Here is a 15648-nt window from a genome sequence, read left to right on the forward strand (position 1 = left end):
TTCTCCTCCCTAGATTTCCTAATGTTTTCAGTAGCTTCATAATCTGTGCTGTGCCGAAGCTGAGATTTAGAACCTTTAGTTATTATTTGAGCCTTCTCTCATCTTTCCATCTCACCAGTGAGCAAGTCATCCATTAGCAGCTCAACTTCTGGCAGCTGGTCTTGTCACCTCTGGAACTGCATTAGTGCTTCTTTGGCCCTCGTCTCTCTGGGTTTCAAATCTCCCGACAGCACCTCCCCTCCCCCAGGTCCCTCTGGGGTTCCCTAGGGTGTGTCTCACAAACAGGTCCTTCCAGTCACTTCTGCTCCAGTCCCTTGCCAGGCAACGCTGCAGTGCTTTTTGGGCACACTCACGGCTTCTGGCCCCCACCATTCCCCACTGGGCACTGTCATGTCCTCCCTCCCCTGCCCATGGTGCAAGTTGTGAAACCCCAAATAACACTGAGTGCTCTTAATGCCACGACCTTTCCCTACTGTACCACCGAGAGTATGTCCTTCTGTCTTTAAATGTGTGAAACCCACAAGGCTGCATGAACAGTGCCACTTATGACTCAGGGTCTACAGCTCTTGGTGAAGCACCTTCTAGTCTTTAATTATAGCCTTACCTCACCTTCTTCATGGGTCACAGGCACGAAGCCATATGGTTGGCCCAGAGGCTTGTCTGAAAGCTGACACTACTGTGAACTCAACACTGGGCCGCCCTTCTAAGAACCCAGGCTTTGATGTATGGGCCAGCTTGTCTACCTGACTTTTTTTCCTCAGTAAGTTTTACACAGAAGACATGTTAGTCACTCCTGGCCACTCAGTGAGGGGTTCATTGTACCTCCTCTCCTGCACCTTCCCTTTTCTACTGACCTCCCCCAGCTGCTGTTCTCCTGGGCTTTGGCGACTGCCTCTTGTTAACAACAGTGCTTGTGGCTGGCTGACATCTGCTGAGTGCTTCTGGTGTGCCTGGCACCAGAGCACAGGAGTCAGAGCAGTGGCTTTGAACCCAGGCTGGCCTGAGGTTCACTGTTACCAAGTAGGAGGCCTCTGCAGACTGAGAATACTAGCTCTTCCCTTATAGGGGTGTTGAGAGGATTCAATGAGAAAGCCTATATAAATCTCTCAGCTCACGGCCTGGTACATACAAAAATCAGCGACAATTGCTATCAATGATAATCACTGTTCTTGCTCAAAATCTCTCCTAACTCTAAGTGAACCCATTTGAGTGATTTTTCTTCAAGTTTAGATAATATTACTTACATTATAGATCTCCTGGATTATAGTTTTTTAGACAGAAGTCACACACTCTCTCTGTCTCTCTGTCTCTCTGTCTCTCTGTCTCTCTGTCTCTCTCTCTCTCTCTCTCTCTCTATATATATATATATATATATATATATATATACATATAAACTGAATGCAATCTCTTTATCATGTTCCTTTCCTGTTTCAGCAACTATAGGCTTTCTCTCATTTTTCACAAAATACTTGTACTCCTCATGGATACAGACCATGAGCCCAGCTTACAACTCTTACTCCTCAGTAGGCCACTTGCTGATTAACTTTAACTTAAATTTGATCAGGATCTGAATTTATTTGTCCTAGAAAATACAATAATCCAGGGCTTTTAATTGGGGTATATGTGCGTTATGTGGGTGTAGATGTCAGGGTATATGAGTTACTATGTGTTATGTCTGAAAGTTGTATGAATGTGTATTGTGTGGGTGCGAGGTGGGTGTGATAGTGTGGTATGTGGTGTGCACACTGACTCTCAGGGGCAGAGTCTTATTTTTAAAGCTCTGATAAGAGAAAGGGCATGGGTTTTAGGCACAAATTGTCCTAAATTAGGACCTCCGCACTACCATGAATTTGCTGGAGACCTAGGATATTACTTAAATCTGAATTTCTTTTCTCATCTAAGAAGTGGGGTTCTTTTTGGAGATCTTCAAAGGATTACAGATAGTATAAGTGAAAAATATCAAATAGTACCCAGCACACAGAAGGCAATTGATGAATAGCCTTTTAGTAGTGACTGAAACCAGAATGGAGTATTCTAAATACAAAAGATCCCCAGGAAATTAACCAGTGACTCTAGTTTCTTCTATCTCTACTGTTTTGTTTTGCTTTTTTTTATCTTTTTTTTATATAAAAGCAATTTTCACATCCAGAAATAAAGAGCAATTGAATTATAGAGACCATCCACCCCATGCCCTGAAGATGAGGGTGACTTTCTGAAGCACCCAGATCTTCAGTAGTCAATGCTTCTCTCCTTCTCCCCCCTTATCCTAACTCTGGAAAGTAGGAAGCATTTGCACCAGGAAGGCAGAGGATGGCTCTTAAGAGAAAGGAAGCAGAGACACACACTGTGCTCATAAGCTTCCCATCTTCACTCAAGACAATGAAGGGCGAGCTGTCACTTTTCACTGCGAGCTTTTGGGAACACCCTCACATCTTCTGGATTACTCTCTTTGTGCTCATCTCTCACTCAATAGTGATTTATTGCCACATTTCTAAGACTTCTAGAGAACCAACAAAAGTGTTCAAATTGGAGTTTCATAGATACTTACCCCTTTGTCGAAGGTAGCAAAGAACTTGATATAAGGCTGGAAGTGTTCAGCTGCCTCTTCAAAAGCCTTGTAGTCTATGAAGAAAAAAGAGAAAAGGGAAGGCAGTTCAAGAGGGACACTACAGAAATTTTCATTTTTTAATGGTGTGGAGAGAGCTGGAAGCCTATTGATCTTATCAGATAATTTATTTACTAGATATTACTTAGATGCCTGATTATTTAGTATTATGTGAATACATAGTCTCCTCCAAGAAGTTTGAATTAGCTGCATTCAACTGCCCAAAGGAATTCATAACCCCACTTTTATGTTTTATGAAAGTGGTAATCTGAAAGGGGGAAAAAAGGAGGAAATTGAGAGAGGAAAAGGGAGAGAAAAAGAATTGTCAAACTCCAAAAGAAAAAGTGCTCACCCTCACTGCCAGTTGGAAGTGTGCCCTCTGGAGAGTGCAGCTGCTGTATAAATAAATCAGCACTAAGAAAACTTCCCATGCACAGCAACTCAATCAAAAATGACATCACAGAAGTAGTTTGAACGTCTTAGCTGGAGAGCCCTTTCTGGTAAATCCTAGTTTTTCTTTCCCTCTTTTTTAAGCTTTCCATTTTTATTATGATTCCCTGAAAGGATGATTTGAAATTAATCAAGCTTATGCTAGAACGTCCCAAACTTGAGTGCAAACTGGTCAAGATGGGCATGAGGCCACGTGAGGATGGCAAAGCTGTGCCTTGTTACCCCTTGACAGCTACTTGGCAAAGACATTCATATTCAAGCCTCAGGTTCAAGGGGGATGGTAATGGTGGTGGTTGTGCTGCAGAGTCTATAATCCTGAGAGCCACTGAGCCAATGATTCATTCATAACAAGATTAACTTTTTTCCATTTTATTTCCATAAAATTTTTATTCCATATCCCTTAATCATCAGAGGTGTAGACTTTTGCAATAATTCAAGGAATATGCAGAATTTCCTAATATTCAATCAAAACACATTTCAAGAATAATGCTGGCTCAGGGGCACTGAGAGGATTAAGACACAGACAGTGTCTACAAAGGCTCATAGCTCAAAACTTGAGGCTTAATGGACCCTTAAAGAATCACAATAGAATGTGTTGTTGTAATAGAGTTGTTGTAATAGTGAGAAAGTGGTTGAAAATTTATAGTATCTATACATACTGATACACATTCAAACAAAAATCATCTTCATACAGGTAATTGGGTTGTCAGAAAGTACATCATTTGTCCTGATAGTTGGGGTAGAGGGTTGAGTGGAGGGGACAAAGATGGGTAGGAGATTTGGAGAGTGAACAGAGAAGAGAGAGAATATAGAAAATTGAATAGTTACAGCAAAAAGCTATTTAATCTATCTAAGGCAACAGTGCGATCCACAGAATCCTCTGTTCCTTCTATCTCATACCCCCTTATCCCTGTTGAATTTTTCCAGACCTTCAAAAACTCCTGCTCTGATGGGAAATTGGCCTGGCCCTATGTCAAGAGGAAGCTCTTCATATCTCGGGCTGCTAGTCTCAATTCCTTTTAAGATGAAGAGTAGAGCAAGGTAACTCCCCAAGATGCTGCTTTAAAACATGGCTGAACTGTTAGCCTCACACGAATAGTAGCTGTCTTCTAGGATGCCTGCTCCGGTCTTCTGCTCTCTCTGATTCATATGTTCCTGATATTTTTCCTGCTCTCATGTTCTCTTTTGATGCAGATCAGCTCCTTTTTGCTCTTCACTGTCACCTTAATGCCTCTTTCTCCTTCTGCCATAGGATACTGAATAGTCAATCTTCAACCTCCCACTTATCAGAGAGTTACCTTATTATTTCCTCATTTTCTTCCCCATTTTTCCACATTTCCCATCCTGGATATTGACCTCTTCATTCCAGATCATCCCAGTGTGGGATTCTTAAGCATAAACTGAGATCCCCCAGAACGTTCTTGTCACATTCTCCCAACACTAACATCCATGACTACATGCTTAAGCTACATGCAACCATAGCTACTGGGTGCTTAAGCAACCTCCTTGGAAGATGTAGCCTGTTGGTTCTTCCAAGTAGTTTTTAGTTTGGCACAAAGCTCAGGATCCTTCTTTTCCAAGAACATTCCTGTCGGCCTCTACTTTAAATCTTCCAATATCCCCACTGTCTCTCCATCACTCTTGCTGTATAGAAAAGCCTGGGATCATCTGGAAGGCCAGTGCCTTCTGTATTATTAAATTTCCTTGATCGGTATCCTCAAACAACAGCGGAAATACAGGACTCTCAAGTGCTGTCCTGGGTGTTTCCCCCGACAGCGTCCCCTCTCACAGACCTGTTCTCTTTTTAAAAGCAAGAAGAAACAGACAGTGAGAGGTGCCTACCACTCCATAAACCCAGCTGCCCCTTAACACAGACTATCCACTTCAAAGAAAACAGGGTTAAAATGTTTAAGGCTTAGACAAGTGCAAGCAGAACCGAATACCATGTGTTTTTCTTTAATCTTGATTCAAAAATGTCTTGTAGTCTGGTGAACTTACAGATATTAATAACTAGACATCGTCAATTGCACCAGCTAGAAAGAAGTGGTGGAGAATTATGCTTGGAATAACATCACTGATCTTGCAAAGATAAACCAAACCAAGTCACTGGGGATGAGACATTCAAATAAGTAGATGAACACTTCAAAACAGATTTGGGGAACACTGCCCAAGTCCGTGCACTGGTGGTGAGGCTATCATCAAGAGAATGGACAACGATTACTTTGAGCTCACGATGAAAAATTTGAAATTCAAGTAATATTTATTCACTGATGGAGCCACATAAAAGATTGCTCTAAGAAGATGACACCCATGACATCCAGGCCTCCTTACCCCCTTTTCTTTTTAGCTGTAGGTGGAGATGTGGGCCAAGAAGACCTGTCTCTGCTGTTTCACACTAACGCAGGCTCACAGCCCAAAGAGAGTTTTACTAAGAATGTATGAGCTAACAGTGGAATCGAGAAAAAAATATTATGAGTTATACTCACTTTGAAAAAATTCTAAAGGAAAATTATTGGCTCTGAAACATGTTGGGTCTCATTGAACCCCGGATGAAGTTAACTGTACACTGTAAAGCCCTTGGGAAACACACAGAGGGTACTGACAAAGTTGAAACATTCAAAAGCAAAAGTCAACTTTAAAAAGAGGTAATTTTATTATCTAATTCTTTAGAAAAATTTGTAAGACCTTAGAGCAGTGTTTCTGTATTCCTAAGAAAATTTTTCATTCTAATTTTGAGATCTATAATATAAAGTTCAGTTGGACTTGCAATTTACTCAAATTATCATAAGAAATATCTGCATCACACATGGTCAGTGAAAAGGAAAGTAATACCAGACAGAAAGAGTGCTCACACCCTTGAAGGATACTTTAGAGATTAGGTCACCTTAAACCCTGTTCAATGACAAGAAAAGACTGTTCAACCATCAAAGAGAATGTAGGTGTGTCCTGTCTTTACAACCTTTCACCTGTGTAAGCAAAGTCTCGGGTGACTACCAAGATTTTAAAGAGATCATTTAAAACCTTTTTCTTTTACTACATTGCTATTTGAAGCAGAAAACCTAATATTGAAAAGTATATACATCAAATAAATACAAGATTCCTGTTGAAAATCTTAACCTATTTTATTTGGAAGATTTATGCAGTGTATTGTTTGATACTATCCTATTATTTTTATTATTACTATTATTTTTTATAGATTTATTTATTTATGCATACAAGAACTGGGGTACAGGCCAGAGGTGTTGGGGGGGTGAGAGGATTCGCCAGAGACAGAGTGGGGAACAGAACAGGCAGATTGAATGAAATACACTGCTGAGGGGAGCAGCGGGCAAGGCAGGAGAGGTCTGCTGCGCCATGTGGGTAGCTCCCTTACCGGGGATCGAACTTGTGCTGCAGTGGCTGCAGATTGCTTCATAGTGTTGCGACTTAACCCCTTGTGCCACCAGGGAGGCCCAATTATTACTATTACTATATTAAAGAACCAAAATGTGTGTTTTCCATTAGGTTCAGATTCCTTCTAGCTTACCGATGTGCCCACATGCACCGTCACTGGCAAAGTTTGCGAAATCTGCAACTAAGTCCAGGGGTTCAGGGTAAAGTCTAAAGTCAAGTTCCTGGGATGTAAATCTTGGTTCTGCATTTACTTACTCAGTGTGATTTAATGAGTTAATTTAATCTTTCTGTTCCTTCATTTTCTCATCATTAAAGTATTGATGGTAATGGCCATCACCTTACAGGCCCGTTGCCAGAGTGAAATCATGGCGTCAGACCCTGGCCCAGGTTATGCTAACTAACTACAGGAGCTAGAGTTACTCTTGGGGTGTGTGGGGTGGGGGCAGGAGCTGGGAGTTGTGCTCTTCTCCCAGCTTGGCCTGGCTTCCCCCCTTCTCTGCCCCCCTGAGTTTAATGAAGGAGGAGAAGGAAGAAGCAAAAGGATGAAAACAAATGGAGAGGGAGGGGCAGAAGGGATAAAGAGGATAGAAGGAAATGTGAGGAGAGGAAGCAGAGAGGGGCGGGCGAAGCACCCTGGGGCAGTGTCTGTACAGAAATGTGAACAGTGAACTGAAGACATCCCTTTATTTCCTGCCTAACCACGTCCCCCCAACATGCTCCTAAGGAGGCGAACAGAGGCTTTTATGGAGCAAATAAGAAGACAGTTATGTCGGGTCGTGGGAGACAGAAAATTGGTGGGTGGTTGACGAGATGGCTGAGGGTGCCAGCAGGCAGATGGGATAAAAAAGCAACTTTGCAAATAATTTCAAAATATTTTGGAGTTTTCCAAAACAGCCCTAGCAGACCTATTTGAGCCTCCCCCATGTTACAGCTCCACTAGATTCTCTTTCCCAGTTAGGCCTGCTCCCTCGAACACTTTCCCTCTCTCCGAGGCTGGCATCAGAAGAGGCCTCAGCTCACTGGAGCTGTGCTGTCAAAGCAGTTTTAAAAAACGTACTCAAGTGGTCAGCCCTCCTGGCCTGCCCTTCCTGCCTCCCCCTCACCACCCTCCGGTCCCTGCATGGGTGGAGGTGCCGTGACCTGCTCCAGGGCCCACCCGAAGCCTGGCCACAAGCTTTCAGTGGGAGCAGACCAAGGGTGGGATTAGGCCGGCAGCCTTGGTGGTCAGCTGTGGGCTCGGTCAGCAATTTTCCACTTGGTGCTGCAGCTGCTATGCCCCTCCCTACCCAAATGCCATCCAAGGGACTAGAAACTCTCCAACTGGTGAGCATGGCAGCTGCCCATTTTTGCCCTGTGTGAAGGGAGAATCCAACCAGTAGGTGGGCAGGGGGATGAGAGGAGGAAAGGTTCCTTTCTCTTCTGTGACACGCTCATCCCCTTCAAAGCTCAAGATCAGGGCCCAACCTTGGCATTCTTTTCAGCTCCACTGGCCATTTGTAGCATTTCTACACCTGCGTTCCATGTCACAGGGATTCTCCTTCCATTCTACCCAGAACGGGGGTGCCGATGGCCCAGCACATCTTGGGAAGCTGTCCCTCAGACGGACAGGCTGGGGCTGAGGTGACTTACATTCCGAGTCCTCACTCTTGAAATAGCCGATGAGTTTGATCTGGTCTTCAATGCGCTCAAAGGCTTGGACTTCCAGTTTGCTGTTGATGACCTCCACTGGGTCTTCAATTAGCTGCAACACACATGCACACACACACAAACACACACACGACATGTTCAAATAAGAGAAGAACTGTTTTCCCCAGCAGGGAACGCATGCTCATGAGCCTCGGGAGGGAGGCTGTAGGCTCCATGGTGGCCCCTCAGCACCCACCCCAGCCTTCTGCTGAGAGCACACCCGAGCCATGCCTTCAGGGAACTCAGGGGGGCAGTGGGTTGGTCTGGGGATGATTCTACTTCCCTCTCTGGTTATTGGCTGCAATAGCATGCAACCCCAACCTGGTCAATGAATTTCTGGGATAGATTTGCTGATGGCCTCGGGAAAGTTCTTCCCTTTGACGACAGAATGGGAAAGCAGAATTTCCTTCCTCTCATTGGATATGAGTGAGGAAATGTGCTCTATTCGTTTGCACCACCCTTTTATGTCCAACTGAAGACGAGTCAGTTTGCGGGCAAAGCCAATTCACTGACAGCAGCATAATCTGTGATTTGTAGAGAAAAATGGAACGAGAGCTCTGGTGGGATCAAGTCTGAAATCTGCACCCAGTCTGGGCTGCCATTTATGTGGCCGCTCACATTACTTATGGTTTAGGGCAGTCAGAGTTTGATTTTGATTTCTTGTGTATAAAAGCCCCCGGCCTGCTGATGAAGCTGGGCAGTGGCCTGGTGACTCAGCGTGGTTCTGTGGCCACCCTCCGTTTTCACAGGGCCTGTGGATATGGGCCAATGAGGTGGTGTAGCAGAGTGAATGAGCACTTTTCTGGGGGAGGTGGGCCTCACCCACTCTGGCTCTGGGACTTGGCGGTAGAGAGGCAAGGCGAGGGGACGTGCTGGCTGATAAGGAATCACATGTACAGCTGCACAGACAAAGCATTTGCCTCCACAACTGTTATTTAAATTTGTGAGTTTATCTGTGGACAAAACACTTGTATAGTGCTTGTCCCTCTGTTTGCTCTGACATATGGATCTGACTGAGGGTGCTGTACCTCCATGGCTGAGGGGGGAGTGTGATATTGGGGATTCATTGGCCCTGCCTCTTCCTGTGCTGCTGTTAGTAGAAGTAAGGTGCTTGTCACTCTCCTCCCTTCACTGTCATCAGGTGATCAGCCACCTCTTTCCTATCCACCCAGCTCCCCTTCACAGCCCCAGAAGAGACGGTTTCAGGGGATACTGGTGTATAACTGCTAGGAGAATTTGTGTGTTACTACTACACAGCCCCCATCTGTGACCCTCTGGTCAGTTTCTGGATGAGTCAGTCTCTAAGGTGACTTAAAAGCCATTTCTTAGAAGTGAATACACTGTGAAAGAGACACTCTCTTTTCTTTCTTTCTTTTTTTTTTTTTTGATAAAGCCTGAAAAACTGGCCCAAGATCAAGGCAGGTTCATCAGCTTCTCTGTTCATATTTTAAATCCAAACTCAGGGTCAGTGGGCATAAATGCTTACGTCCAAGAGGAATTCCACCAAGACGTCCGCTGCAAACTCGCCATCAAATTCAATCGTACGATCCCCTTTAAGAACATACAGGCTTCCTTCTTCATCAAAACCTGGGAGAAAGAAACAGTTCCCGGGATGAAGGCATCCTGGTGTAGGACAGGCCATCCTGTGGGCCAGGCCTGGCTCAGGGCCCCTGGAGACAGTGGGGGCAGCATGGGGGAATGGTGCTTACCAAGGATCAGGCCCCTGGAAACCACACTTAAAGGGCTCCCAAGTGGAAATCTAAATTGAAATAATCACGAACTCACAATTCCAATGGATTGTTAACTTAATAGAAAAAAAAAAAATTCAAGGGAATCACTGCTTTCATTTTCAAGAACTACTGCTGACCGCCTGCTCCTGATCCCGAAGCTTAATGCCCACTGTCCAGCTTCGCCTGCTAGTCGAGTGCCCCACGAACCAGTGTCAGCCCTCCGCGGCCTCCTGGCAGACTGGCTCCTTCAAGAACTGCTCTTTCAATCCCTGCGCAGCTCCCTTTGCTTCGTGCTGGAGAATGCACAGAGAGAAAGTCACAGGGCATGAGTCTGCACGTGTGATCTCCTTGCTCCCCGTCAGGAGGCACCTCTATTCCTCCCATGTGAGTGGGCTCCCTCCGGTCTCAGTTTGGGATTCATTTTTACCAAGGAGGCTGCTCCAGTTTCTCTTGCTGTTACTAACCTTCCCTCTGCCAAGGTAGAGCGGTTCACTCTCACAGTGTGTACTCTAGGGGTAGGCCACTGACCTTGGTCTCCCAGACGCCCCCTAATATTTGTGGGCAGCTTGCTTCTGCAGCATGGCTGAATCATACACATCCTTTCCCAGGTGGCTGAAAGGAGCCCCAGGGCAGGTTCTGCTTCCTCTCTTCTCCACGCCATTGATCTTGGCGCATTGCAGCACACTTAAACAAATGCTTCCTTGCTGAAAACTGCATTTCCCCCCAGGAGCGCTAAATAGCTGAGGCTGGTGTTCAGTCCAACTCCCTGGCATCCTAATTCCTTAGATTAATTGTTTTCAAACTCTCTATTAGTTGGAGAGTGCTTTCTCCCAATGAACTCCTCTGCAGAACCTCAAGGGAAAGGCTGGCCTGCTGCCTGCTGTGGCCCAGCCCACGTCTGAAGAGCCCAGGCCTCACGCAGCACCATTTGTATATTGAAAGGAGCATCATGCCAGGTCTCCTTGAATCTGGCCCACAGAGGTGCTGGAGATCATCGCCAGTGTCCCGCTGTTGGATCGTGCTCTATGATTGCACGAGTTCAGGCCTGACGTGATGGAGATCGAACTCAGGCAAATGAAGAGGGGATGAAGAGAAAGGAGCAGCTTCCCAGAACACAACGTCCTGTAAACTCAGGATCAAATAGCCAGAAAGGACCTGCGCTGACTCCTCCAGGCCGAGCTTGGAGAAAGCTTGTCCAGCCCAACGTGTCCTCCAATGGGAGAAGAGCCACACGTTCTAGTCTCACGGTCACTATCCAATTCGTGTTTCCCAATTTTTAGATGGTGAGAACACTAGCATTTTCTTCTGGTGAAGTCTCCCAAATCCAGCCTTTCAGGAAAAAAATGGGAAGGGCAAAGACTATGGACTCAGCAGGCCACTGGGAAGGCGGTGGAGCTCTTTAAATTGCTTTTGACCAGGGAAAGCACTGGGCATCTCTGCTGCCCTGCTCAAGGGGGATATTCCTTATATTGTCTCCAAAGAAAGAAATACTCCAGACATTCTTACTAACCCATGATCAATTTATAGCTATGAATTCTCCCTTGTGTCTAGCCTAAATACAGCCACCACCTATAATTTAAATCTTTAATAAATAAAAAGACAGCTCTTCTGAAAAATAAAATAGAAAACAATTGTTTGTCATTCTCTAGGGTGATGAACTCTCATGTACCCAAAGGTATTTATTGACCCACCAATAATCTTTATCCCCCCTGTGCTTACCACTCCAAATCCAATTAACCTTTCATCAAAGGTCCTGTTTTATAACCTCCTGCTATTTTTAATAGCCATTCTTCACTAGTCATGCAGAAGAGGCAAAATGTGTGGGTGTCTGCAGACCAGAGGAGTTACCTATATTCTCTCTCTTTGGGATCAGCAGTGTAAGAACCTTAAAGTGCACTTGCACTTAAGCGTGACATATTGACACAAGAAATTACAGCCTTCACCACGTCTCATCAAAACCTTCCCTGCATCCTTGGTGATAATACCCAGCTGGGCCTGAGCCTTCAATTTTGAAGCCTCTGGGACCCCAGAGTCACTACTACTAAGGTTATCTTTTGTTGACTGCTTTCGCCAAGAGGTAAGGAAATAAGAGGTGATGGGAGAACACACTGGATCTCTCACAAAGAAAGCAGCATGGCAGGGAGGTAGAGCAGCTGGCTTTTAACTCTAAGACCTGAAAGTAAAGCATTGGGCCTTTAGGATCAGTTTCTCCAGGAAGAAACCCTGATTGCTGCACTGACACAAGATGTATTAGACAAATCAATGTAAAACCATTCAATTCAGGCCAAGTTACTTTCACGAGACTCTCCCCCAACCCAGGCCTAAGGTATACAGGATCATTGTATACTTATTTAAAAATAGTCCAGTGATCACTTAAGAACAAATACAATTGTGATTTTTTTGGGGGGGGGGGGCAGAAGACATTTGTTTCTTCCTATTATATATCAAAACTTCACACTTACCCAGTTTCTTGGCAAGCTTGGCTTCTTTCTTGGCATCCACCATCACGAAGCCTATATCTTTATGTTCCAGGACCTGGGCAACAAGCTGAGGGGAAAGACAGGTTGGAGAGTAAGTACAGAAACCAGGACAGAAAACGGCAGAAATATCACAGGATGATATTTGGAGGTGTAGGCAGGAGGGGGTTCCTGTTCCTCTGCGACCAGTTCTGGCAGCAACAATGGGAGTGTGCTGACCCCCTCACAGGGGGCCGAGACCCAAGAGCAGGAAAGATGGTCATCCCTCCGAGGTGAGATCTGCCAGATGTCTCCACCGTCGCACACCCTCCTCAGCCCGCGGAGCAGGGAAGATTTGAATTGGGAGTGAGAACTGGGGAGGAAGGACGCAAAGCGAACTTGAAAGCCCTGACTAGAAAATCTTTTCATCCATTTAATAAGGATTTTTATAGAACAAAGTTTTTAATCTTATCATCTTTTTATTTATAATTTCTGTTTTGGCATTAAATCTAAGAATTCTTTGCCTAGATCTCCATTTTGAAATTTTCTCTTAATTTTTTCCCCAAAGATTTATAGTTTTATATTCAAGTCCATGATCCATTTTGAGTTACATTTTGTGGAAGGCATGAAGCTTTTACTAAGATTCCTTTTTTCTCCATTTTTGTTTTTGCCAGTGAAGGTCTAGCTGCTCCAGTACCATTTGCTGAAAAGATCAACTCTCCTCTGTGGAATTGCTTTTGTGCCTTAGTGAAAGATTGGTTGACATATTTATGTGGATCCATTTTTGCTTTCCTTTCCTTTTTTTTTTTTTTTGATCCATTTATCTATGTGGCTGTCCTTCTGCAATTCCACGTCTTGATTACAGTAGTTATATCACAAGCCTCATAAATGGGTAGACTGCCTCTTTCTACTTTATTCTTCTTTTCCAAATCTGCTTTAACTAGACTAGCTCCTTTGCATCTCTCCATACACTTTAGAACGATCTTTTCTATGTTTACAAAAAATTCTTACTAGGATTTTGATCAGACTTGCACTGAGTCTTTAAATCTGTTTATTAACTTGTGGGTAGTAGTGGACATACTTACTATGTTGAGTCTTCCAACTCATGAGTGTGGTATGTTTCTCTATTTTTAAAAACTCTTTGGGGATAATGCTGAGCAAAATAGTCAGAAGAAGAAAGACAAATACCAGATGGTTTCACTTACATGTAGAATATAGAGAAACCAAACCAAACCCTAGAAATGTGACTGTGGAATTACCGCTGCAAGATGGGGAGGGGTGGAGGATGGACTGTGGAAGGAGGCTGAGGGGGCTGGGGTAGAGGGGATATTTTGGTGACAGGCATCTGAGGAGGTGAGATCCTGTGCTGATGAATCACATACTGTTACTCAATTAAAAAATAATTTTTTTTGGCGTTGATTATTGAAACTAATATTTAGAATATGTTGGATGAAATAAAATATATATGAGTTAAAAAAGTAAAGCTCTTTGATATCTTTTATCATCACTGTGCAGTTTTTAGCACACAGATTTTGTTAGATGTGAACCTAAGTACTTACATTTTTTGAGTGATTGTAAATAGTGTATTTCCAATTTTGGTGTCTAAGTATTTGTTGCCAGTGTATAGATATATATTTGGATTTGTGTGTCTAGTATTTGCAACTCTGCTGAATTCTCATTAATTCTAAGAGGTATTTTTGTTTTTGTAGATTCCTTATGGTTTTCAATGTAGACATCATGTCATCTGCAAATAGGGACAGTTGCTTCTCCCTTTCTAATCTGTAAGCCGTTTATGTCCTTGTGCTTCCGATGGCCCTGGCAAGACCTTCCTTTTTCACTGTGTTGGATAAGACCAGGAAGCATGAACCTCTGTGCCTTGTTCTCACCTCAGGGATTTGTCTCATTTCCCCTTAGTTCTGTCAGGTTTTGCTCCGAAGAGGCTGCTGTTCTGATCTTTGGTTCATGTACCATTAGGGTTTCTGTCTTCCTGGTGGATTGACCCTCAATCTTTTTGACATTCTACATCTTGGGCTTCAAAAACCTCTACTTTCTCTTCTTATTGCTTCTCTCATTTCTCTTTTCCTTCCTCTGACTGCCTTGACTTTCCAGCCAGCATCTATGCCTCTTTCCCTGGATTTCCTCTCCTGTTTTAACTCCTCTGGGGGCTTACTCTGTTTTTCATTCTTCTCCTCTCTGATCTTCTCACTTGCTCCAACTCCTAGCCACCCCCAGTCCTCTGGGCTCAGGAGAAGGGGCAGAAGCACAGACAGCTGCTGGGGAGCCTTTCCCTGGTGCCTGGAGCCAGGGAGGGAACAGCTAATGAATGACCCCACGGCCCCTGAGTGGTTTGTTTTCTCCTTTCTTGGATTTTGGCTGGGACTAGGAAGCCTTAGGATGAAAGATGTCATCGTTGGTGTTTATGTTCTGACTCTCCTTGAGATTTCCTGCAATGTTTAAACGGGCCCGTCTTTCTGCCTCTAGTCTTTTGCTTTCGATTTATTAAACCGAGTCACTTTTCTGGATTTCGGTGTAGGCCGCTCTGTCCTGCTTAGTACTGTCTATCGCTCAAAATTAATGATGATGAGCCCTAATGCTTTGGGACATTATTAGTAAGTTACCTATGAGAGCATGGACCCCCATCAGTGGTTCTTAAACTTCAGTGTACATAAAAACTGCCTAAGAAGTTAACTCTGAGAACCCAGTAGGGAATTTAACTCTGACGCCTCCCAGGCAGACATCACCACGTTTTGTTGTTTTCAGGCAGATGCAAATGTGTGCTCCTCCCAGCCACATAAAGTAAGGCCTTCGTTACTGTGGTGAGATTTATTTGTGATTTTTGAAGATACATGAGTGGAAGGTGCTAACTCAGATGAACTCAGTTCTGTTTTCCTTGTTTCCTGTATAAATAAGTGCAGCAGCCACTGTCCTAGGCACAGGTGGAGGAAAAGAGCCAGCAGTCCCCCATAGCAGAGATCTGCCCGCCTTCTCCCTGGCACCCTCACATACAGCCCCTGCAGCGCCCTATCCCTCTGGCCTCTGCATGATTAGACACCAAGCCTGGCCACTTGAGCTCTGTCATCACATCTGTCCTCTAGCAAGAACATTCATGGGCCTAACCTAGGGGTGCAGGGCTGCTGGCAACCCAAGGGACAGTAGTGGGACTGGGTGGGGAGTAATGGCTGCAATGAAAGCCTGGGACCTTCTGGAATGACCTTGATGTGACCCCTTTTTCCCTAAAGCTACGCACCCCTCCCGGGCTGGTGGGACAGACCTGCCTCTCACATTTGTTTCCATCTTGCTTCCGTCTTTGCTGTGGTCCTGAAACTCC

The 15648-nt window shown here is 44.5% G+C and overlaps 2 protein-coding genes across 3 annotated transcripts in view; one reads left to right on the plus strand and one right to left on the minus strand.

Moving 5' to 3' along the window:
- The window catches only part of VANGL1 (VANGL planar cell polarity protein 1), a 158684-nt gene that overhangs the window by 123618 nt on the left and 19418 nt on the right, over nt 1-15648 (plus strand). The gene's annotated exons all lie outside the window — the stretch shown is intronic.
- Nucleotides 1-15648, minus strand: part of CASQ2 (calsequestrin 2) — a 57717-nt gene that overhangs the window by 29652 nt on the left and 12417 nt on the right. For both annotated transcript variants that reach the window (XM_037499293.2, XM_054691752.1), the window contains exons 2-5: nt 12327-12411; nt 9621-9721; nt 8078-8189; nt 2549-2622 (exon numbers count right to left, since the gene is read on the minus strand). In XM_037499293.2, the coding sequence (XP_037355190.2) occupies nt 2549-2622; nt 8078-8189; nt 9621-9721; nt 12327-12411 (372 nt within the window). The remainder of the gene's footprint in view (nt 1-2548; nt 2623-8077; nt 8190-9620; nt 9722-12326; nt 12412-15648) is intronic.

This window comes from Talpa occidentalis, unplaced genomic scaffold, assembly GCF_014898055.3.
Source record: "Talpa occidentalis isolate TD23 unplaced genomic scaffold, MPIMG_talOcc4v2.1 talOcc4.9, whole genome shotgun sequence".
NCBI classification, from domain to species: Eukaryota; Metazoa; Chordata; class Mammalia; order Eulipotyphla; family Talpidae; genus Talpa; species Talpa occidentalis.